The 25,183-nt window shown below is 45.1% G+C and overlaps 1 protein-coding gene across 16 annotated transcripts in view; it reads left to right on the top strand.

Annotated features, from left to right (window-relative positions):
- Nucleotides 1-25,183, top strand: part of LOC137542461 (bactericidal permeability-increasing protein-like) — a 353,798-nt gene that overhangs the window by 298,772 nt on the left and 29,843 nt on the right. For 15 of the 16 annotated variants that reach the window (XM_068264385.1, XM_068264382.1, XM_068264386.1 and 12 more), the window contains 4 exons: nt 14,626-14,693; nt 18,902-18,944; nt 22,579-22,642; nt 24,965-25,041. In XM_068264385.1, the coding sequence (XP_068120486.1) occupies nt 14,626-14,693; nt 18,902-18,944; nt 22,579-22,642; nt 24,965-25,041 (252 nt within the window). The remainder of the gene's footprint in view (nt 1-14,625; nt 14,694-18,901; nt 18,945-22,578; nt 22,643-24,964; nt 25,042-25,183) is intronic. The other variant, XR_011025439.1, reaches the window with a different exon arrangement.

Genomic DNA, 25,183 nt, shown 5'->3' with positions numbered 1-25,183 from the left:
AGTCATGGGCATATAGTCTCTCTACAGGGCATGAGACCTTGGTCTCAGTAGAGGAATTTTTTAAAGCCAAGGACCCTGATTTAGCAGTGACATCTGAGAGGAAGTTAAAAACCCTCAGACAGGGCCAGGGTTCTGTTGAGATTTATGCGGCAGAGTTTCGGAGATGGGCAGTATCAGCCAGGTGGGGGCAATACGCACTCTTGGACTGTTTTTTGTCCGGATTGTCTGACGCAGTGTCTGATCTAATGTTGGGTCATCCAGAAACCAAAACTCTGGATGAGGCCATTTCTTTGGCTGTCAAGATCGATAGACGAGTTCGTTACCAAAAACAAACTCGGGCTAAGCCCCCAAGAAAATTCGCCTCGTACTTTCTCAGCTCCTTCGCCTTCCTCTCCACCAGCTGACGAGCCAATGCAAATTGGGCAGGCTAAGCTCTCGGAGGTAGAAAAAAATCGACGGCGAGCCGAGAAGTTCTGCCTATACTATGCCGATAAAGGGTATATGGTTTCAGCTTGTCCTAAAAAGGCGGAAAACGCTATCGCCTAGGAGTAGCAGGAGGTACTACCCTAGGCGATATTGCTATACCTCTAAGTAATAAACGTGTATTGCTTCCTTGTACTATCTCCTGGGAGGGACAGGTTCACACTACTGAAGCTTTTGTAGATTCTGGATCAGCAGTTAATGTCATGTCGGCAAACTTCGCCAATCAGTTTGGTTTTACGTTGCTTCCACTGGGGGAGCGGATTAAAATTCTTCACTGCCTGTCACCATAACTCAGACCCCTGAATTGGTATGCCAGCTGGAAGCCCTGCATAGAGAGATAATACAGTTCCTGGTCTTAGTGATGTCCACATCCACGGTCATCTTAGGCATGTCTTGGTTAAAGAAGCATTATCCAGACATTGACTGGCATACCAGACAGCTGATAAGCTGGTCTGCCTTCTGTCATGACCACTGTTTGAACCAGGTTCCCATTGCGGTAAATGAGCTTAGAACTAGTGAACAGGATCCAGAACCCTCTGGGGCGCAGGTTGACTTGGATTGGGCATCAGAGCTGGGTCCTTTTCAACAAGAAGTTCCTGAGGGTAAACCAGAGGGGATTCTTTTTGTTCCTCTCCACTTGAGATTCAAAGTTTTGGAGGCATTCCATGCCCATAAGAATGCGGGTCACCCGGGAGTGGCTCGCACCTTAGAATTATTAAATCGGAGTGTCTGGTGGCCCTCCGTCACTACTGATTGTAAGGAGTTCGTGGGAAGTTGTGCTGTTTGTGTCAGGAGCAAAGCTTCTAGGCGAGCACCTGCCGGCACTTTACAGCCTCTTCCCGTGCCAGAGGAACCTTGGACCCATGTGTCCATGGACTTTGTGGGCGAACTGCCTCTCTCTGAGGGCAAAACGGTCATTTGGGTGGTAGTCGACCGGTTCAGTAAGATGGCACACTTCATCCCCTTGAACGGACTCCCCTCTGCCCAGGAACTGGCAGAGCTGTTTATCCTCCACATCTTCAGACTGCATGGGATTCCTCAGGATGTGGTGTCTGATAGGGGAGTCCAGTTCACTTCGCGTTTCTGGAGGGCATTCTGTCAGCAATTGGGGATGAAGTTGTCTTTTTCCTCCGGCTACCACCCACAGACCAATGGTCAGACCGAGAGGGTAAACCAAGCTCTAGAGCAGTTCCTCAGGTGCTTTGTGGCCGATGCCCAGACCAATTGGGTCAGATTTTTACCATATGCTGAATTCACCCACAATAATTTGAGGTCTGCCTCATCAGGGTTCTCCCCGTTTCAGGTTGTTACAGTGAGATCACCCAAATTTTCACCCTTGCCAGTGGTAGCTTCACCTTTTCCGGCTCTAGAAAACTGGTCAGAGACTATGAGAGACATTTGGAATAAGGTGAAGCAAAATTTGAGAAAAGCTTTTTTGACTCAGAAGAGGCAAGCCGACAAGAGACAGTCGGTGGAATGGAAGTTTACACCAGGAAATTTGGTGTGGATTTCCACACGACACTTGTCCCTAAGGCAGCCCTCTGTAAAACTGGGTCCCAAGTTCATAGGGCCCTACCCTATTTCTAAGAAAATAAATGATGTTACCTACCAAGTATCACTTCCCCCCAGTTTCAGGGGTGGTTGGACATTCCATGTTTCGCTTTTGAAACCGGCAGTGTATGTGGATGCCAGTACCCCCCCACCCCGTGGTGGTCAATGGAGAGCCGGAATACGAAATAGAAAAAAATTTGGATTCCCGGCGAGTACGTAGATCTTTATAGTATCTGGTCCACTGGCGAGGGTATGGTCCAGAAGAAAGGTCCTGGGTACCACTCTTTTGTATGCATGCAGATGAACTCAGGATGGAGTTTCATAGAATGCATCCTGATAGGCTGGGTAGTGCATGTTCGGAGCCCACGCCTAGAAGGGGGGGTACTGTAATATCCGAGGCAGCTGTGGCGAACAGCGCCGCTGCCACAGCTGCCTCCATGCGGCCATCCATCCGTTCAGCGTGCAGGACGCCGAGGACGGAACGTTCTCCCGTGCAGGGGGCTGCCATAGCGCGCGGGCGCGTGCATAGACGGGAGCTTTATGCGAGGAGGAAGTCCGTCAGCTGACCTGCTGGTTGGCTGATGTCAGGGGAGACCCACGGCGCCCAGGATTGGCTGATCAGAGGGAGGCGTGCCAGTAAGGTCTCCTCTGCTTCATAAGCCTCCGGGCTGCATTGCTAGTTTGTCTGTTGTCGTGAATACTTGCGTGTGAGCGTGCAGACCTTAGGTAGTTCCCTGGTGTTGATGCTACGGATTTCACACCAAGCTTAGGAATTGCAGTCTTGTTATTGTATTTTGTTTAGAGTAGTTCCGGGGTGTTGATACCAAGGATTTCACACCCAGGCTAGGATATTACTATTGTATTGATCTCCTGTGTATGACTTTGGCTAGCACTCTGACTTTGAATCTGTTTCATGATTCTGTACTTCTGCCTATCTGTCTACCTGTTGCTGAACCTCTGCCTGATTACCGATTACTCTCTTGTCTCATGATTCTATACCGATACGTACCTTCCTGTTGCTGAACCTCTGCCTGATTACCGATTACTCTCTTGTCTCACGATTCTATACCGATACGTACCTTCCTGTTGCTAAACCTCTGCCTGATTACCGATTACACTCTTGTCTCACGATTCTATACCGATACGTACCTTCCTGTTGCTGAACCTCTACCTGATTACTGATTACTCTCTTGTCTCACGATTTTTGAATAATACTTACCTCTCTGTTGCCGAACCTTGCCTGCCTGACCATTCTACTCACCCCGGGGCCCTCGCCACTGGTGAGGTATTGGTTACACCAACTCCTCTGGTGGAACAGTTCTCTTAAGCTAGTACAGCTCCATTTACCTGCTCTCTTAGGGTATCCGTCATTGTAGTATTATTGTATCTCCAAGGCTACAGTACAATCTGAGTCACCCGCTCCCCGGGAGACTCGGCCTCTTCGTTATTGTACTCTCCATCCTGCTGGATCTTGTACGCTAGTGCACGCATAGTGTACTGATAGTACCTCCCCAGCCCCTCTGGTGAGGTCTCGTCAAACTATTAAAAAGTTACTGTTGCACCCAATCACTTACACTTTATTAGGTGTCCAGAGGTTAGCCATACTTGTATTATTGGTGATTCTGCAGATCACTAATAATCGGGTATGCATCTGTATTGTTGCAGATCACCAACAATCAGATACTCTCTGTGTGCTGACACCAACCTTTACATTTAAATCCCAAACCAAAAATTACCCAAATAAAATTTTTAATGAAAAAAAAAAATTACAATTAAAAAAAACCCTAAACATAAATGGTTACCTAAGGGTCTGAACTTTTTTAATATGCATGTGAAGTGGGTATATTATTAACATTTTTTAAATTCTAAGCTTGTAAATAGTGATGGACCCAAAACTGAAAATAATGCACCTTTATTTCCAAATAAAATATTGGCACCATACTTGATGATAGGGACATCATTTAAATGGTGTAATAACCGGGGACAAATGGGCAAAATAAAATACATAGGTTTTAATTATGGTAGCATGTATTATTTTAAAGCTATAATGGCCGAAAACTGAGAAATAATGCATTTTTTCAATTTTTTCTTAATATTCCTATGGAAATGCATTTAGAAAAAAATAATTCTTAGCAAAACATACCACCCAAAGAAAGCCTAATTGGTGGTGGAAAAAAACAAGATATAGACCAATTCATTGTGATAATTAAAGTTATTGGTGAATGAATGGGAGATAAAAACTGCATGGATGCATAAGGTGAAAATTCCCTGCGGCTGAAATGGTTAATCTTGCATGCATATCTCCCCAGAGAGGGCTCTATATAGTTGGGAGGGGGGCCCTCAGTCAACTTAAAGAGCTGTGGGGAGGTTTTCTAAAATTAAGGGGCCTCTACTTTAATTCCGGTTATGGGGGTATAACGATTGGTTTCAGCAAGAACAGATTTTCTGATTATTGGTGATCTGCAGTATCACCAATAATACAGATGCTATACCTGATTATGTGGTGATCTGCAGAATCACCAATAATGCGAGTATAGCGAGACACAGGACAACCAGATGTAAAGATAGGTGTTTGGTGCAACAGTAATACAGATAGAGATACCAACTCCCCCAGAAGAGCTGGTAGAGGGAGATATCTCTATAGAACACAGGGATCAGCACTCCAGCAAGCTGGAGATGCAGATGAACTAGTAATCAGTTCACCCGAGGAGCTGGTGGTGCACAGTAAGACAACGTATACTGATCACCCGTGGAGCGGGTGATTCAGACTGTACTGCAGCAGGTGATCACCTGAGGGGCAGGAGATCAAGACTGTACTGCATCTCCTAATCACCTGAGGAGCAGGTGATGAGGACAGTACCGTAGTTACTAGTCACCTGAGGAGCAGGTGATTAAGACTGTACTGCAGCTACTGGTCACCTGTGGAGCAGGTGATTAAGCTGTACAGAGAATTCCTCACCAGGGACTAGGCTCACTGGTGAGGGCAGGAGAGTCAGACAAGCAGATTCTGCAACAAACGGACAGATACGGTACAGAGACAGAAGGCTTAAATCAGAGTAGTGTTCAGGCTGAGTCGGCAACAGGATCAGATAGGCAGAAGCACAGAATCAGTAAGCAGAAGAGTAGTCAAGCCTAGCAGAAGGTCATAACAAATAATACAATTCAATTAGTACTTTAGCTATCAACAGAATCTGACTAAGTGTGGATCCCCAGCTCCTGCTAGTTCTAGCACACTTTGGGATCTGACTAAGGTCTGAGTGCTAACACGTAGCATTTACAACAGCAGACGAGGAGCTACTGACAGGCAGGTCCTATATATACTGAGAGCGCCCCACAGCGCCGCCCCAGTCACTCAACCAATCAGGAGCACTGCTGGAGTCAGCTGACCGGCCGATCAGCTGACTCCCCTTCTATTCGCATAAAGGTCCTGTTGCCTGGTAGCCCTCAGTCTGTGTGCAACTGAAGGACCAGGCAAAACTCCACCATGTAACTGCGCAGCGGAGGCCGCCGGCTGAGACGCGGAGACAGCCGCCATGCCGCTCACCGCTGCGGCGGCATCTCCGCTATCCATTACAGGGGGCTCACCAGATTAGTTTTGCCCCGGGGCCTCATCATCCCTAGAACCGGCCCTGCTCATAGGTAAGGGAGTGTCATCAGAGATGGAACTATCTGATTGTCAAATCTGGTGGCCATCAATAAGTGTATGGACATCTTTAATTTGTCTAAAGCCAATTAACTTAAGTGTTTGTTTTTTGGAATGTTTGTGCCTAGAAGAAATATACAAACTCCATGCAGACAGTGTCCTGGCACAGATTTGATATTGATTGCTACAAGGCAAGAGTGCCATCAACTAAACCCTCATGCTTACTAAACATTTACAAATAATACAAAGTTCCCTTGTGAATACTAGGGCCTCGATTCATAAAAGTGCTGTCGGTAAGGTAAATTCGAGCGGGGAAACACCGCTGTCGGTATTTCAGCCTTCTGGGTGGTCATTCATAAAAATGTTTCTAGTTGTGATAGGAGTGCGGAGATATTCCGCTGTAGGCTGGCGTTAGGCTGTCGGTAGGCATGCGGAAACAGGAGAAGCTGTCCGAGTCCCTCCGTGCGGTGTTCTCTCTGCTGCTGCTTGGGAGGTCTGTCCCATTCACTGCAATGTATTCCGCACGCTTCTCGCCACATCAGAGGTAGCGGTAATCCCCGTCTGCATACCGCTTCCTCTAATCTTTATGAATTGACATTTGTTACTTTTGTTAAGATAATCACCGCACAAGGCGGTGATTTATCACTCTGCTCGCGAATGTCGGCTTTTCATGCGTAAAAAGCCTTTATGAATACAGATTTTGCTATGTGGTCGGTAAAGTGAGCTGTTTTCAGCATTTCCGCATGCGGGAATGCTTTATGAATCGAGGCCTATATTGCAACTCACCAAATTCCTCCCAAGACAGTACAAATCACATAAAGTCAAACAAATCTCTTTCAACTGGCAGAGTTCCAGTAGATTGGCGTACAGCCCATCTTTTCCCATTATTAATAGGACTTATGAGCCGAAATTTAGAAAAAAAAAGGTTTTTACCTGCATGATTTTTGAAGGCACGGAGGACGCCATCCGCGCCCTCCATGCAGTTCCGTCATGTTCCCACTGCTTAATTCCCCCCGGGCCGGCTCCCGATCCCACAGCCCGGGTCGGGATCTCCTGCCTCCACAAAAATGGTTGCTGGAGGTTGCCGCGGCTGCACAGTCTGCACAGACGCGAGTGCGGCTGCGCAGCTCTAGTGCCTCCCTCCCTGATCCAGGCTATAGGCTGTCTCCTGTAGCGTGGATCGGGGGAGGCCCTAGAGCTGCGCAGCTGCACTCGTGTCTGTGCGGACTGCGCAGCTGCGGCAACATCCGGCGGTCATTTTTGTAAAGGCAGGAGAGCCCGACCCGGGCTGTGGGGTCGGGATCCGTCCCGGGGCAAAATTAAGCATTGGGGACCCGGCAACTGCACGGAGGGTGCGGATGGCGTCCTCCGTGCCTTCAAAATTCATGCAGGTAAAAACCTTTCTTTCTAAATTTCGGCTCGTAAGTCCTTTAAGAAAGGCAAAAAATCAGATCCAGGAAACTATAGACCTGTGAGCTTAACATCAGTTGTATGCAAACTATTTGAGGGGTTACTAAGAGATACTATACAAGACTTCATAGTAGAAAATAATCTTATTTCTAATCATCCACGTGGGTTTACTAAAGACAGGTCCTGTTTGACTAACATGCTCAGCTTTTATGAGGTAGTGAACGCTAATGTGGATATTGGGAATGCTGTAGATGTGATATACTTGGACTTTGCAAAGTCATTCAACACTGTTCCCCACAAAAGTCTGGCATGGATAGGGAACTGGCTAATGGACAGAAAACAAAAAGTTGTGGTCAATGAATCATATTCAAAATGTGTGACTGATAGCAGTGGGGTCCCACAGGGGTCAGTACTGGGACCAGTGCTCTTCAATTTATCTATTAATGATCTAGTAGATGCAGTAGATAGCAATGTTGCTATTTTTGCAGATGATACAAAATTGTGCAGCATTATCAACTCTCAGGAAGATAGTGTCATATTGCAACAGGATCTGGAAAGGATGGCTATATGGGCACATAAATGGCAGATGAAGTTCAATGTTGAAAAATGTAAAGCCATGCATTTTGGTTGCACCAATTGTCTAGCACCATACAAAATAAACAGGATACAGACAGGGACATCAAACTTGGAGAAGGACTTAGGAGTACTCATCGACAACAAGTTAAATAATCGATGCCAAGCCGCTGCAGCTAAAGCTAATAAAATTTTGGGATGCATTAAAAGGGAAATAAAAACTCGAGATGCTAGCATAATACTGCCACTGTTTGTAAGGCCACATCTGGATTATGGAATTCAGTTCTGAACACAACATTACAGGAAAGATATTGCAGTTTTATAGCAGGTGCAGAGACGGGCAACAAAATTGATACGAGGAATGGAAGGTCTCACTTACAAAGAAAGGTTAAATAAACTGGGTTTATTTAGTCTAAAAAAAGACGTCTTAGAGGGGATCTAATTAACATGTATAAATATATCAGAGGGCAATATAAAAGCTTGGCGGATGAGCTTTTTGTCCCTAGGCCTTCTTAAAGGATTAGAGGACATGATCTGCGCATGGAGGAAAAATGTTTTAGCCAATTATTTAGTAAAGGGTTCCAACATAAATGCAATGAATCTTGGCCTTACAGCCATTTCGCAGGGAAACCCTGCTTCATCAGACACCCCTGCTTCTTCTTCTTCTACTGCCTCTAAAGAAACAGGGTTTTTCCCACAATCCTTCAGGGCAAAGGTGAGACGTAGCTCCTCCCAGGAACAGACAGCACTTCCCCTATAAAAAAGTCACATGGTTAGTCCACCCTCAGTGCTGTTTGTTCCTGCGTCCAGGCAGGTCGGCATTTCCCCTCTGGGTGAAGCCTGTGTGCTGGGCTGCAGGTGGATCCTTCTGGGTGGCTGAGACTGTGGTACTGAGGCAGTCTGGCCATGCGCCCCAGGCTGGATCTTTACTGGGGTTTGCCTACCTTTCTCTCCCGCTGCCAGGGAGAGCAAGTGTGGAAGGCGTGGGTTCCCCTTGGCGGCCTAGTGGCAGAGGAGCAGGACGGAGGTAAGCCAGCGGCCATGTGCAGCGTGGAGCGCATTGCGGCCATTAGGACACTTGGCCGCGTCCGGATGTGTAATTTCCGGCGGGTATGCCGGATGTAGCAATTTGTAGAGCTGGTTCATTACTTCTTCTGAACCTCCGGTCCGCCCCTCATCCAATTGCGGCAGGCTGGATATGTTTTAAAGGGGAGGCTGCGCAGGCCTGTTTGCACTGTTGCTCAGAGGGAGTTTGGTCCTGCGCTGGACATGAAAGTTTGGAGACATGTCAGACGCTAAGAGGATTGAGAGCAACCAGGCCGCCCAGAAGGTGAGATAATGGCTTCTCTTTCTGGGCTAAATGTGCTAAAGCTGTACAGAGTTACATGCCTTGTTGGTTTTGTTTGTTTGCAGGCCAAAACTGAGGCTGCTGCTAAATCTGCTGAGGCTGCTGCTGCAGATAAGCATATGCTCCCTCCTAATTACAAGAGATGCCCTTTGTGCAATTTTAAGCTAATGTTGCCCTATGCAAAGACTCTGTCAGTTGTGCATAGAGAGGGTTATGAGGGAGGAGCCGGGTCACTCTGTTCAGAATACATTGAGATCCTTTAGAGAGGAGATTAATACTTCATTGGAATCAATTAAGTCCTCATTATTGAATGCTAATCCATCTACTTCTCAGGTTGCTGTATCTGGAGTATCTGTGACTGAGGTTGATGTTAGTCAGGCTGAGTTTGCAGCTAGTTCTGAGGATTCAGACATTAGAGAAATAATATCTGAGTCTGTTCCAGAGTTTAAATTCCGTATTGAGGATACGGAGGCGTTGATTGCTGCCATTAATTACTCTTTTGGAGTTAAGTAAGGATGTGGTAGCTAATTTGTCTATTCATGATCAATTATACAAAGCTAAAGGATCCACTTGATAAAAAAGTGGATGCTTATTTGAAGAGGTCTTTGGAGGCTAGTGTGCCTATGTTTAGGCCGGCTGTTGCCTCTACATGTGTGGTCAGAGCTTTGGAGCTGTGGATTAATCAGCTCAGAGCTAATATACTGGCACCTGTTGAGCATTTGTTGAATTCTATTGCGATTCTCATTAAATCTGCTGCATATTTAGCTGATTCCTCAGCTGAGGCAATTAGGTTTACACCCACTGCTGAAATTAATGATCAGCTTTGGAAAGTACATCGAACAAAAAGAAATTTTTTTTCCTAAAAAGAAAAAAGCTGTTGCAACTAAAGTTTTTTTTTGTGTGATCAAAAAGATGCCTCTAAAGATCAGAGAAAAGGCAGAAAGTGGACTTCTGACAAGTCCAGGAAAAGGGGCTTTAAATATAAAGCTCCGAAGACCCAGTCAAAATCCCAATGACTCGTGTCAGGCGGTGGGGGGAGGCTAAGATGCTTCTCTCTCAGGTGGGCAAAAAGCCAGTTTATTTGCCGAACAAAGTTTGGTTACCAAATAGTTTGCGCTCCATCCATTGTCAAGATTTAGTAGAAAAGAAAGTTCCGCTACACCAGTGGCTGGGTGCAAAAAGGTTTCTCCGTTTATTTCTTCATCAATCAGTGAGTACAAAAATTAAAAAAGCTCACGCGTATCGGAGCTCATGGCTCCTTAATCATAGCTTCAAGCATTGTCAAGATTTGTGGTCTCAAAGGCCCCAGGAGATCCCACTCTGTTTCCAGAAATTTTGAGTATATTGCAAAACATGCTAAAACAGAATGTATTTCATCCTGTGCCGGATCAAACAATCTGAAACAGTCTGTATGCATGTTGGATTATTGGGGCACCATGAGCTTGCTGGTTAGTCTGTATCCTGTGCCAGTAGAGAAACAAAAGCAAAGCTTCTGTTTCACTATTTTTGTAGTAAAAAGTCGTCGGGCAAGTTCCGCCTGATTCTGAACCTAAAAAGACTTAACATGTTATGAGACAGAAAAAGTTCGGATGGAATCCATTTTTTCAGTAAGGGAGCTACTGTTTCCAGGGGCCTTTATGGCATCTCTTGATCTGAGATGCATATTGGCATTCACCAAAAATCGCAAAAATTCCTAAAATTTGCAGTTGGAGTAAATAGGAGGGTAGAACACTACCAGTTTGTTTGCCTTTCGTTTGGGATCACTTCTGCCCCAAGTCTGTTCACAAAGATGCTGGGAGAAGCATTGATTCCGTTAAGAGAGCAGTCGATTTTAATCATTCCGTGTTTAGACGACTTGCTTATTCTCGGAAGTTCAGCAGATCAACTGACAAACCATTTAAATCTGGTATCGGAACATCTCTGATCCCTAGGTTGGATTATCAACCTAGAGAAGTACTTTTTGATTCCAAGTCAGAAAACGCCTTTTCTAGGCATGCTAGTGGATTCATTAAAACAGAGGTTTTTCTTTGCTCCGGAAAATATCCTAAAGATAAATTTGGCAGTGAAATCATTACAGAGGGAAGACAAGGTTTCCCTAAGGATGATTTTGTCTGTGCTGGGATTGATGTCATCCATAATGGTGGCAGTACCCTGGGCACTGGCGCACATCAGGAAGTTGCAGAGTTTCCTTCTAGGAAATTGGGTCGGTCGTCCATAAACATAAGATTTCAAAGTCACAATTCCTCAAACTGTGGTTTTGTCTCTGCAGTGGTGGTTGGAGGAATCCAACCTTGTGAAGGGAAGGCTTTGGAAGGAGCCTGTAGACAAGGTAATTACTACGGATGCAAGCGCTTGGGGCTGGAGAGCTCGTATAGCTCACAGAGACTTTCAAGGGAAGTGGACAGAACTGGAGTCTGAGGTCATCCAACTGGAGGGAATTAAGGGCAGTAAAGCGGGCCTTATTTCAGGTGCAATCGATACTGTCACAGTCCAATATTCTGATGCACTCTGACAATGTTACGGCAGTAGCGTTTTGTCAACAAACGGAGGCACGAGATCCCTGTTGTTGCAAGAAGAAGTGGAGGAGATCTTGTCCCGGGCAGAAAAGAATGTGTTATCCTTGAGAGCTGTTCGTCTCGAGGGAACACTCAATATAGGGGCAGACAAACTGAGCAGAAGCAGGATTCTGTCATCAGAGTGGTCTCTAAACAGAGAGAGGTGTTCCCAGACATCACAAAACGATGGGGAACACAGTCAATCGATCTGTTCACAACAGAAGACCATGCCCAGATTCAGAGTTTCTTCTCCCTCAATCCAAGAAAGTATATATCTGGGGGTGACTGCATTCATTCAGGAGTGGAACTTTCCACTTCGGTATGCATTTCCTCCTCTCAATTTGATTCCGGCAGTTATCAGCAAGAGGTTGTCAAAATCGGATGATTTTGATTGCACCTTAGGGGACCCTTGGAGACTTCCTTGCAGGCCAGATCTGCTGCTGCAAGGGAACCTGTGGCATCCACATCCAGGCAGATTGAATCTGTCAGTCTGGATCCTTACTTAAAAAAATTGGGAGTATCTGACAAGGCAGCCTCTACATTGATTGGTATCCGTAAAGAAGTTACTAGGAAGATCTACTTGAAATACTGGAAAACTTTCCATCTTTGGCTGTCCGGCTTTAAGTTTGATAGCCTGTCCGTTCCAGCAGTCCTGGATTTTCTTCAGGAGGGTTGGGATAAAAATGTTTCTGTAAGTACGCTTAAAGTGCAGATTGCTGCTTTATCTGCTTTTTCAGTTATTCCCTTGTCTTCCTCTCCTTTTGATAGTGAGGTTTCTAAAGGCTTTTTCTAGGAAACTGCCAGTTTATAAACCATACGTTTCTCCTTCAGATTATCCGTGGTTTCAAAGGGACTTTCCAAAGGTTCCTTAGAGCCTCTTAAGGACAGTTCTTTTAGATATCTTACATTAAAAACAGTATTTTTTAGTAGTTATCACTACAGCCAGGAGGGTCAGTGAGCTACAAGCCTTGTCTATGAAAACTCCTTACTTTCAGGATACATTAGTGTTACAGACATATCCAGAGTTTTGTCCGAAGGTTATGTCTAGGTTTCACAGGTCGCATGATATTATTTTGCCTACTTTCTGTTTGAATCCAAAGTGTGGAAAAGAGAGGATTTTTCACTCATTAGATGTTAGAAGATGTGTTCTGGAATATTTGAACAGAATTTCAGATGTCAGGAAGACAGATTCTTTGTTTTATTTTCAGGGAAAACTGTAGGTCAGAGAGCTTCTAAATCTACTATAGCTAATTGGATTAGGTTAGCTATTATAGAAGCTTACAGAGTTATGGAAGTGAGGCTCCTGCCTCATTTAAAGCGCATTCTACTAGAGCCAGGGCAGCTTCTTGGGCTAATAATGCAGGGGCTTCGCCTAAGAAAATATGTAAGGCAGCAACGTGGTCAAGCTTTTCTACGTTCATCCGTCATTACCGAATTGATGCAATGTCTGCACACGACCAAGCGTTTGGTAGAAAGGTTCTCCAAGCAGTGGTCCCACCCTGAGGTTGTATTACTTGTTAATCGTCTCACCTTTGCCCTGAAGGATTGTGGGAAAAAAGCAAAGTTAGTACCTGCTAACGTTGTTTTGAACAATCCTTCAGGGCAACGATCCCACCCGGGTCATTAATTGTCTGTGTCTGATAGTTGCACGGTTATGGGTTAGTGGAATGTTCACCTGTCGGTACTTGGCTAAACGCACTGAGGGTGGACTAACCATGTGACTTTTTTATAGGGGAAGTGCTGTCTGTTCCTGTTCCTGGGAGGAGCTACATCTCACCTTTGCCCTGAAGGATTGTTCAAAACAACGTTAGCAGGTACTAACTTTGCTTTTCCCAGCAAAATGACTGTAAGGCCAAGGTTCACTGCAGTTATTTCGGAAGGTGTGTGGGCTAAATAAAAGTTAATTTGCAGCTGGTGCCCGGATGTTCTATCTCCTTAAACAAATTGGAATCTCTATTCCAGAGGCACGGCTATTTGCACCTGCTAACCCACAACTGCTAGTCTAAACATCTTGCGCAGATTCTTTCATCTCACTACAATATTATTCCATGTATAGTAAATTTTAGCAGATGCAGATTTTAGCTCATTTAGAACACAAGCATGTCACTGGCATTGTTTACATTAAAAAAAAAAAACTTTTGTACTCATCGCTGCTCTTACTTACTGTTTGCTGAAGTACTACTGATAATATAAGCAATGATAATAATATTACATGCAGAAAGACATAGTGCAAGCAAGGAGAGGAATACATGGAGCAGAAAAACAGTATAACTGGTTCAGAGCCGGGACAAGGTCCTCCAGCACCCAAGGCTGAGACACCAAAGTGCGCCCCTCCATCCCTCCCACCCTTGCCATCACACACTGATTGCTATTAGACTAAGAGGTGCCCCAGGGGCCCCCCAACACCTTATACTCTAGTTATCTGGATTGCAGTCACTGCCTTGTATCCCCTTTCTTATTTCTCTCTGCTTCAAACACAAAGGGGAATGATAGCTGAGTGAGTTGTGTTCCCCCACACTGCTGGGTTGATATGCCAGTATCTTAGAAAAGGGGGCTAAACTCAGTGATGCAAGGGAATTGTATTAGTGATCACACACATAGTTACATAGTTATTTGGGTTGAAAAAAGACATACGTCCATCAAGAGGTACAGGACGAGCGGCACAGAGGCGCCTGGCGTTTACTGGACCCGATGCTGTTGTATGCTCCCCCATTTTTATTGCCTGAGGAAGCAGGGTTACTCCTGCGAAAAGCGTTGCACTTTATCATGGCGTATGCCAATAAATCCTTTATTTAAACAATTGACAGTTTCTAGTGTCTGCTTACAGGACGTAAGTCCACCACTGCCTTCCAAGCATTTTTAAACTTTTTAAGATTGTTTTTACTCTTCTGGCGCCTCTCTTCATCTCGCATACGCCCATCAAGTTCAACCAGAAACCTCGAGTTCAACCAGAAACCACACTGAAATTATAACTTTTTAAATGTAATTGATTGCAGTACAATAACACCTAAACTTAGTATGGCTATTATATATCTGATAATATGATTGTTTTTCATTGGCAGACAACTGAGGTCTTTGCAGAAGTTTCTCTGCATTCCAACAGGATTGTGGGATCTGTCAAATGCAACAGGTAAATAATCCAATAATTCTGAATAAGTAAATTGAGCATGTTAATGTCTTCCTGCGGTAAAACTGACAAGGTTGTTTCCACCTCGATAGTTTCAGCACCGTGATGTAACGAATGTGGAATCGTCTCCATGGTCAGCGCACCAGACGTGCGCTGACGCGGCGGATTTCCTCCACAAGCGTATAATTGAGGACACCCAGGCTAGGTGCTATGCACCCGCAGAGGGCAATTCCCACCGGCAGATGGCGCTGTGGAGTGCAGGCGAACACAGCCGCTGCACAGCCACAGATGCCAAATGGGAATTGTACAGATCCAGGACAAGGTACAATCGGGCAGGGCTGGATAGCCTACAGGGAACAGAGTAAAGGGACAGAACCAATGTGTGCCCACCAAACTAGTCGCCACCCAGCGACGGCGAACACACAACGGCAGAAACGAAGTAGGAAACGCAATCGCAAGAATGGCGATTGCCAATAGCGACACAAGACTGAGCAGGACAGAGCACAAGGGTAGCAAAGGCACAGCAAATCATACAAAGAGAAAGATAAAGAAAATAACAAACGCTAGCTGAACGCGAACACCGCACTCATTCGCAACAGTGCACGCGTTCGTGCGCGGTCTCCGCGTGTTACGCACAACAGAGACAAGCATGCCTAACTAACCAAAGACAGACAAACACGAAACAGAGAACGCGAGCGCTTGCTTAACGGTTACCTCACCAAGCCTACAGCAAGTGTTCGTATCAGACAAGACAGACAAACGTGAAACAGGAACTAGGCAGAAAGGATCCACCGCTCTTCCGTCAGAGCAAGTGTGATCCAAGCAGAAACACAGATCAGAAAGATCCACAGCCGCTACCGCTAGCGGTTAGTGCGATCAAGGAAGACAGATCAGAAGGATCCACAGCACTAGCGCCAGAGACTAGTGCGATCCAGGAAGACAGATCAGAAGGATCCACAGCACTAGCGCCAGAGACTAGTGCGATCCAGGAAGACAGATCAGAAGGATCCACAGCACTAGCGCCAGAGACTAGTGCGATCCAGGAAGACAGATCAGAAGGATCCACAGCACTAGCGCAAGGCGAGTGCGATCCAGGGAAGACAGATCAGAAGGGGCTACCAGTAACAACCGCTGTTCCGGTTAGCACCCAGACACACAGAACGACTTCCTATCGACCACCACTGGGACAGGACAGTTGCAACAGACAAACAAACAGACAAGCAATCCTAACGGCACTAAAGAAACTGCCTAGTGCAGTCCCCAGGATTACTCTAAGATAATTTCAACAAGAAGTAGCATGGCTGACACTCTCTAGGAGTGTTTACTACAAACCCTGAAGGAATGACCAGCAAAGGACTGTGGGTAATCCCAACCTTTATACTGCCAGTCATCACAGGAGGCAGGTAGGGGATTTGCATAACGAATGTATGCAAATTCCTCAGCAGCAAGCTGCAATACTGACAAAAGGTCTCTCTTAAAGAGACCTGCAGAATGCAGACCTGAACAGTGGTCAAAAAGCTGCCTGTCTGCACAGGCAGCTGAGCAGATTCTCACACATGAATTGATTAAGGCCCCATCCACACTGCACCGTAAACACAGCGGATGCAAAAACGGCGTGGTAAGCGCATGCAGTCAGGAAGTGCAGCTGTCAGTCCTGCGCTGTTCACATTCCTGCCGTTTTACATTTGCTCTATCCATGTCGTCACCTGTCTGCTTCGCCCGTTGTACCGTATGCCGCTCGTCCTGTAACCAATCAGAGCCGGAGAGAAGCATGGGGCTCCCTGTTGATTGTATTGATTCTCATTGGTCCACCACGAACCAATGAGAATTTTCCCTGTTGATTTTTTCCTGCAAACCAATGATTCTGCTGGGCTCCGATCTGCATCGGACCGAACAGAGGGTGTCAGCAGTGGTGAAAACAAATCCGTAGGACAGGTGAGTTGACTAGGCAACCAGCCTAGTGTTTTCCATTGCGTCAAATCTACGGCGTTTGTGGCTTAATCACAACATGGTTGCAAAAATGCAGCAATAAGGTACTCTGCATTTGTGGTCCAGTCTGTGCGCATTGTGTTCATGTTGTCATTGACAGTGGAAATGCATCCTATTTATAATATAGGAGGCTTCCACCGTCTTTGTGTTTTTCTGTGTTCCAGAAAACTAGTCATTTTTTCCTGTATTGTGAATAGGCCCTTAGGCCTCATTCACATCTCTTCAGTGCAGATGGGCATGCGATCAGAACGTAAAACTTAAGACCACACGCCATCTGCGCCGCTACCCGCTGAGCTGCTGATCCCATCTATTGACAGCGATGGGATCAGCTCTGCGCTTGCGGGGAAAAATGCAAGCAGCAGTACGCAAAAGCTTCATAGCGCATCGTACTGCTGCGCAGGGCAGTAGATGTGAACGGTAGAAGGCCTGTCTATGCCCTTCTGCCGTTCTTGCATTCATTTCAGCACATCATACGCGATTCCAAATGCGCACGGAAACGCATATGATGTGAACGAGACATAAGGCTGGGTTCACACTGAATTTGGAGTATAACAGATTGGCAGTCAGGCAAATTAATCCTAAAGAAGGCAATAGGATCTGTTCACATCTGTTTGTTCAGCATGGATCCGTTCATTCGTTTCTGATGAGCGAAACTGAAGCCCCAGTGGTACGCAATTTCTCTGGAGCACTGATGCTAAATGGAGGCTCATGGATTTAAATTAAAGATGGTGTAAAAACATATTCATTGAATAGACTGGCAATAAAAAACAAATTCAGAGAATGCATGCAAAGCAGGAAAAAAAGAGTGCAGGAGCCCTTTTGGAAAAAACAGCACCTCCATAGACACCTATTATAAAAGCCACAAGTAGAGGCAAAAAAGGAAATTTGGGTGCACGAGATTGGACGCTATCAGGCATCGAAATTTACCTTCTTTGCCGCAAATCGCAGCATTTATAATGATTGCGATATGCGGCAATCAAGGTAAATTTTAGTGCCCAATTAGCGGTAGTGATTAGCAATATCGGCGCCCAATAGAATCCCAGGCGCAAATAACGGCATTGTATAATGGGTGCAGAGCTAGTCAGGCACCTACAGGCAGCTTTACGATAGAGGAAAGAAAAGGTTTGGGGGGGTTAGGGTTGGGTGCCATCAGGGAGGGTCTTAAGGTTAGGCACCACTGGGGGGGCTTATGATTAAGCATCACCAGGTTAAGCAGCACCAGGGGGGTATTAGGGTTAGACAGCACTGGGGAGGAAGTTCTTAGGGTTAGAAACCATCGGGGGGGGGGGGGGATCTTGGGGTTAGGCACCACCAGCAGAGGGGTTAGGCACCACCACGGGAGGTCTTAGGGTTAGGCACCACCAGGGTGAGAAATAGGGTTAGGCATCGGTAGAGGGAGGGTTTTGTGTGAGAGTAGGGTTAGGTTTAGCCATAGTAAAATATTGGTTAATATTACCGATATTTTACTATTGGAATTCAGTAGTAGAATAGCGCTAATTTTAGCAAGATTCTCCTAGTGGGAAAGCTTTGCGCCATTTTTTCTAGGCACCTTTTTTACATGTGGTTGCCAAATACACACAAAAAGGTAAGCACAATATCTGCATTTATCATGGATTCTTGCTAAGCAAGTGTAAAAAAAGATCCTTTATAAGTGTTTTATGAAGAAGTGTCAACACTACATTAAAGTTGTGTCAGCATTTCTACTTTGCTCTAAAAGATTCCTTACAGCTTTAAAGCTACTATCCCAGACAAAAAATGTAGCAGAACATCACTGAAATGGTTAAACACAGCACTTTGTCTTGCTATGCAAAAGCTATTCAGCTTGAAATCCACATCCAGACTGGAGATAACAGTATTTTTGTTTACATTCCAATGTTGATACATTTGTGTGTAAGAAGTAGAAAACACACTCTGAGAAAGCTGTCTCTGCTTCAGGGACACACACAGTTCAGAACAGCTCATTAAAATATTTTAATATATAATAAAAAGCAGTTGGAATAAAATGCAATGGCAGCTTTCAAGGCAAGATAAGCTACACTTTGGTAACTTGTAATTTGTAGACAGACAATATTACTTGTGCACAAAAGCAAATATGATAACTGCATGAGTAATAAAAACTATGAAAACACATTTTTATTGAATGTTATGTCAGAGTTTCAGACCACTTTAATGCATAAAATCAATAACACTACCAGGAACTTTCTCTATGTTCCCTTATGTAGGGTACAAATTGAGCTGGAGCACTCAGATGTAGGACCTTTCTCGGTGAGTACGTCACAACTCAAAGTAATGTTACCCATAGATACAGGTGAGGGATTATTACATTTCTATCGGTGTCATGGATGTACAATATACCATGCAGTGGTAAGCAAAATGCTCTCCTAACGTGCTACTCTTCACTGATCCACAATTAAACTGAGCCTACCAAAGCATCTGCTAAGTCAAGTTCAACAAGTGTACAAGGTCTTGGTTTCACATTCTCCCTGGAGCCATATCACATAACTGCTGCTGTGAGGAATTTGTTTTAAGAACTTTACAAAATAAGGTTTGGCAAACAGTGAAGCAGTTTTGTGTGATTCTTTGTTACAGCTACACTGATTGTAAGCAGCAGAATGCAATGTTCTCACTACTGTACAATTCTTACCAGTACTGGAAATAGCATCACCATGTGGAATAGCTCCTTCCAGTGCTTCCAGGATTGTGAGCTGGGTAATGGGAGGGGGAAAGTTGAGCTTTACATAGCTAAAATAACTTTGGGGGTAAAACCTCATATGTGGGGGAAGGATATACTTAGAGATGAGCGTAATGACGTAATTACGATTTCGCAAAATTTCACGTAATTACGTAATTACGATTATGGCCGTAAGTACATAATCATAATGAAGCGTAATTTTCGCGTAATTTTTGCATTACAGTGGGTATTACGAAATTAATGCGTATGGCCATGCTCCCAAGCGGAAAAGTTGACGCATGGATCAATGTTAGGTAGCCACCGACTTTAAGGGTTAATAACAAAGCCCCCTTAAATGCTAAGTGCCTCAAATTTGGAGAATATATTAAGGATATCAGGAGGAATAAGAGGAAATTTTTTTTTTCAAAAAGACCTTATAGTTTTTGAGAAAATCGATGTTAAAGTTTCAAAGTAAAAATGTATACATTTAAAAACCCTCCGACTTTAACGGTTAATAGCAAAGCCTGCTTAAAGTTTAGGAACACCAAATTCCTAGGGTATATTAAGGGGATCAGTGGGAATAAGAGGAAAAAAATTTTTTTCAAAAAGACCTTATAGTTTTTGAGAAAATCGATTTTTAAGTTTCAAGGGCAAAAAATGTCTTTTAAATGCGGAAAATGTCAGGTTTTTTTGCACAGGTAACAATAGTGTATTATTTTCATAGATTCCCCCAAGTGGGAAGAGTTTTACTTACTTCGTTCTGAGTGTGGGAAATATAAAAAAAAACGACGTGAGGTCCCCCCTCCCAGACCTCTTTAACTCCTTGTCCCCCATGCAGGCTGGGATAGCCAGAATGCAGAGCACCGGCCGCGTGGGGCTCCGCACCCTGACTATACCAGCCCACATGGTCCATGGATTGGGGGGTCTCAGAAGGGGAGGGGCAGCCAAGCTTTCCCCTCCCCCTCTGAGCCCTTGTCCAATCCAAGGACAAGAGGCTCTTCTCCACCTCCGATGGGCGGTGGAGGTAGGGGCCGCGATTTCCTGGGGGGGGGGGGTTCATGGTGGAATCTGGGAGTCCCCTTTAAAAAGGGGTCCCCCAGATGCCCACCCCCCCTCCCAGGAGAAATGAGTATAGAGGTACTTGTACCCCTTACCCATTTCCTTTAAGAGTTAAAAGTAAATAAACACACAAACACTTAGAAAAAGTATTTTAATTGAACAAAAAACGTAACCACGAAAAAAAGTCCTTTAATATTCCTAATTAACCAATAATACTTACCTGTCCCTTTAAATAAATGATCCCTCGCAATAGCCTCGGAAATGTTCTATCAGTTACAATGTAACAAAGTTATTACAATGTAACAACTTTGTTACATTGTAACTACGCCGCACCCGACGTCACTCGCCGCTCAGCCGCCGCAGCAATTACGCGTCCGTGCAGGACGCTAAGTCCCCGCAGCTCCCGCTGTCCACCCCGCCCACATCTGTCACCCACATGTGGGTGACATGTGGGTGACATGTGGGAGAGGCGGGGAGGGCAGCGGAGCCGTCGGGGACTTAGCGTCCTGCATGGAGTCCGGACCCGACAGAGCTCTGAGCTATATAGCTCAGAGCTCTCTAAGCATCTTTATATTTGGGCTCCAAGGAGCCCCATTGGTCCTTAGCAGACCAATGGGGTTCCTTCTGATTTGAAGGAACCCCATTGGTCTGCTAAGGACCAATGGGGCTCCTTGGAGCCCAAATATAAAGATGCTTAGAGAGCTCTGAGCTATATAGCTCAGAGCTCTGTCGGGTCCGTGCGGCGGCTGAGCGGCGAGTGACGTCGGGTGCGGCGTAGTTACAATGTAACAAAGTTGTTACATTGTAATAACTTTGTTACATTGTAACTGATAGAACATTTCCGAGGCTATTGCGAGGGATCATTTATTTAAAGGGACAGGTAAGTATTAATGGTTAATTAAGAATATTAAAGGACTTTTTTCGTGGTTATGTTTTTTGTTCAATTAAAATACTTTTTCTAAGTGTTGGTGTGTTTATTTACTTTTAACTCTTAAAGGAAATGGGTAAGGGGTACAAGTACCTCTATACTCATTTCTCCTGGGAGGGGGAGTGGGCATCTGGGGGACCCCTTTTTAAAGGGGACTCCCAGATTCCACCATGAACCCCCCCCCCCCAGAAAATCGCGGCCTCCACCTCCACCGCCCATCGGAGGTGGAGAAGAGCCCCTTGTCCTTGGATTGGACAAGGGCTCGGAGGGGGAGGGGAAAGCTTGGCTGCCCCTCCCCTTCCGAGACCCCCCCAATCCATGGACCATGCAGGCTGGTATAGTCAGGGTGCGGAGCCCCACGCGGCCGGTGCTTCGCATTCTGGCTATCCCAGCCTGCATGGGGGACAAGGGGTTAAAGAGGTCTGGGAGGGGGGACCCCACGTCGTTTTTTTTTTTATATTTCCCACACTCAGAACGAAGTAAGTAAAACTCTTCCCACTTGGGGGAATCTATGAAAATAATACACTATTGTTACCTGTGCAAAAAAACCTGACATTTTCCGCATTTAAAAGACATTTTTTGCCCTTGAAACTTAAAAATCGATTTTCTCAAAAACTATAAGGTCTTTTTGAAAAAAACATTTTTCCTCTTATTCCCACTGATCCCCTTAATATACCCTAGGAATTTGGTGTTCCTAAACTTTAAGCAGGCTTTGCTATTAACCGTTAAAGTCGGCGGGTTTTTAAATGTATACATTTTTACTTTGAAACTTTAACATCGATTTTCTCAAAAACTATAAGGTCTTTTTGAAAAAAAAAAATTTCCTCTTATTCCTCCTGATCTCCTTAATATATTCTCCAAATTTGAGGCTATTAGCATTTAAGGGGGCTTTGCTATTAACCCTTAAAGTCGGCGGCTTTTTTATATTCTACGGAGCGTTACGGTTTAACGCGAAATTACGGTAGCGTTTAATGCGAAATTTCGGCATAAACGAAACGCGAAATTACGCGTTGAAAATTACGCTTACGGTATTTTCAATTACGATTTTAATGGCAATTACGCTACCGTAATTTTGCATCGTAATCGCAAATTTCGCATGCATAATTATAGTAATGCGAAATTACGAAAATTTCGGCTCAACTCTAGATATACTGTTTTACAAAGGGCCTTTTTAGCATGACGGGACTGTGATTCATATTCTTATTCAGTGTTTAGTAATAATCTGGGTCATTCTATTACAGGTGACATTAATGGCATTTACATTGAACACAATCATCTCTACCACTGTCCTTCCCAAAGTCAATGGTATGATCTCTGTCAAGTTATCCTGTTGCTTCATAAATGAACTCATAATCATCATGAACTCATAATCATAAATCAGATAAGACCTGTGTTGTGAATAAGTGATATTGGTAGTGGCTGGATAATGTACTGGTTACAGGCTCCGCCTTTAACATGGGAGACCAGGGTTTGAATCCTGGCTAGAGCTAGTACCTATTCTGTAAGATGTTCAAGGCTAGACTCCCTAATACTGCAGGATGGCCTCTTGAGCGCGTCCCAGTGGCTGCAGCTCTTGAGCGCTTTGAGTCTGACAGGAAAAAAGCGCTATACAAATGATCGGGTTAGTATTAGTCGGATTAGATATTAGTTTGTATAACAAAGCCTAGTATGTTGTTCTTGGCACTACTCTGAGCTGCCAGCACTAACATCAGCAGCAACAAAGAAAAATGAAACTAGTGGTTTGATCCAGGCAGCCTGGGAGGACAGCAAGGGAGCGATCAGCCTGATGGGGCCCCAGGTCAGGAAAAAGACCCTCATATGCCTATTATGTTTGGCTGCCTGCTTACTTTGGAACAGTTGAAAAGGGCAGAATAAAATATTGTGGACCGGAGCCGCCCACTATGAAATTTGCGGCTACAAACTGCAGGTGTAATGTGCCCACTATTTGTAGCTGCAACTTGCATAGCGGGCAGCCCTGGCTATTTTATCGAGCATCCTTTTCACCAGGACATCAGCAGATAGGGATAGACATGGGTGGGGGGGGACTTTAGTGTTAGGAGAAAGCAGGGGTCTTAAGTGTTAGGTGTCAGTGGCCGGTCCTTAGTTTTGGGAATTGAGGGAGCTAAAAGACACCACTCCCCCAGTGGTGTCTTTTAGCTCCCTCAATTCCTAACCCTAAGACCCTTCAGGTGGTGCCGAATCCTATGACCCCCCCTCCCCCTTTATGTTATACAGCACCGGGGGGAAGGGGGGTCTTAGGATTCGGCAACACCTGAAGGGTCTTAGGGTTAGGCACCACTAGCAGGGTCTTAGGATAAGGGAGGACCTAGGGCTAGGCTATAGTTAGGTCAGAGGATGGGTTTTGTGTGATAGTAAGATTAGGTTATAGTAAAATGTCAATCAAAACTACTGATACTTTATTATATGATTTAAAGGGACAGTTGAGGCTTGAAAAAAATGAGTTTTACTCACATGGGGCTTTTACCAGCCCCCTGCAGCTGTCTGGTGCCCACGCAGTCTCGATCAGATGCTCCTGGCCCCGCCAGCAGCCACTTCTGTTTTCGGACACAGGCGCCGACAGGCCTGGGAACGCGAGTGATTCTTTGTGTTCCTGGCTGCAATAGCATTATAGAGGGCACTATTGTAGCCAGGAACACGAAGAATCACTCCCGTTCCCAGGCTTGTTGGCGCCTGTCGCCGAAAACGGAGGAGGCTGCCGGCAGGGGACAGGAGCATCTGATCGAGACTGTATGGGCACCGGACAGCTGCAGGGAGCTGGTGGAAACCCCAGGTGAGTAAAACTAATTTTTTTTTTCCCGAGTCTTAAGTGTCCTTTAAAGCAGTAGAATATCAGTCATTTTACCAATATTCTACAATTGGTTGTTTCCTGCACCCTCTTCATCTGGCACCTTTTTTATTACGATTTCACTGCTTACGTCCTCTTCCCAACCAGCCTAAAGAGGTCATGAAACAGGTGGGAATTGTGGTTTCCACTAACAGAACACTACACGCCACCCCCACGTGACTGGGGATGTGACAGGAGTGTAACAAGGGCATGACTGGAGGTGTGGCATGGGTATGATGGGGGGTTAGATGAGGGCATGACTGAATGTGTGACAGGGATTTGAGATAAGGGCGTGACTGGGGGTGTGACAGGAGTGTAATAATGGCATGGCATGACTGGAGGTTTGGCAGGGTGTGAGATGAACGCATGACTGAAGGTGTGACAGGGATTTGAGATGAGGGCGTGACTGGGGGTGTGACAGGAGTGTAATAATGGCATGGCATGACTGGAGGTTTGGCGGGGTGTGAGATGAGGTCATGACTGAAGGTGTGACAAGGATTTGAGATGAGGGGTGACTGGGGGTGTAATAGGAGTGTAATAATGCCATGGCATGACTGGAGGTTTGGCAGGGTGTGAGATGAGGGCATGACTGAAGGTGTGATAGGGGTGTGAGATGAGGGCATGACTGGAGTGGCGTGGTGTGGCAAAGGCATATCTTATAACTATTTATAACTTTTTGATCTCAAAAAGTTGGGGAGTATGGAATATACTGAACACATCACATTTTTACTGTCTAAAGTGGAATTTCCATTTGACTATGCAATTTCTCCCTGTTTTCCCAGAAATCCTGAGTAAGGGCTATCCTTTGCCTTCGCTGCAAGATGTTCAACTGAAAAACTTGGTACTAAAACAGTATAAGGTCAGCACTACTGATATGGAATAAATTATATTCTTGAAATTAATTTCAAATTGGGGACGGGGAGCCATGGAAGCCGCTATCTTCATGTATTTTTAAAATATCTTGCCACTGTAACTAGTGTTGGGCGAACACCTAGATGTTC

This window comes from Hyperolius riggenbachi, chromosome 12, assembly GCF_040937935.1.
Source record: "Hyperolius riggenbachi isolate aHypRig1 chromosome 12, aHypRig1.pri, whole genome shotgun sequence".
Lineage (NCBI taxonomy): Eukaryota > Metazoa > Chordata > Amphibia > Anura > Hyperoliidae > Hyperolius > Hyperolius riggenbachi.
The sequence above is the reverse complement of the archived record's forward strand: the minus strand, read 5'-3'. Positions and strand labels throughout refer to the sequence as shown.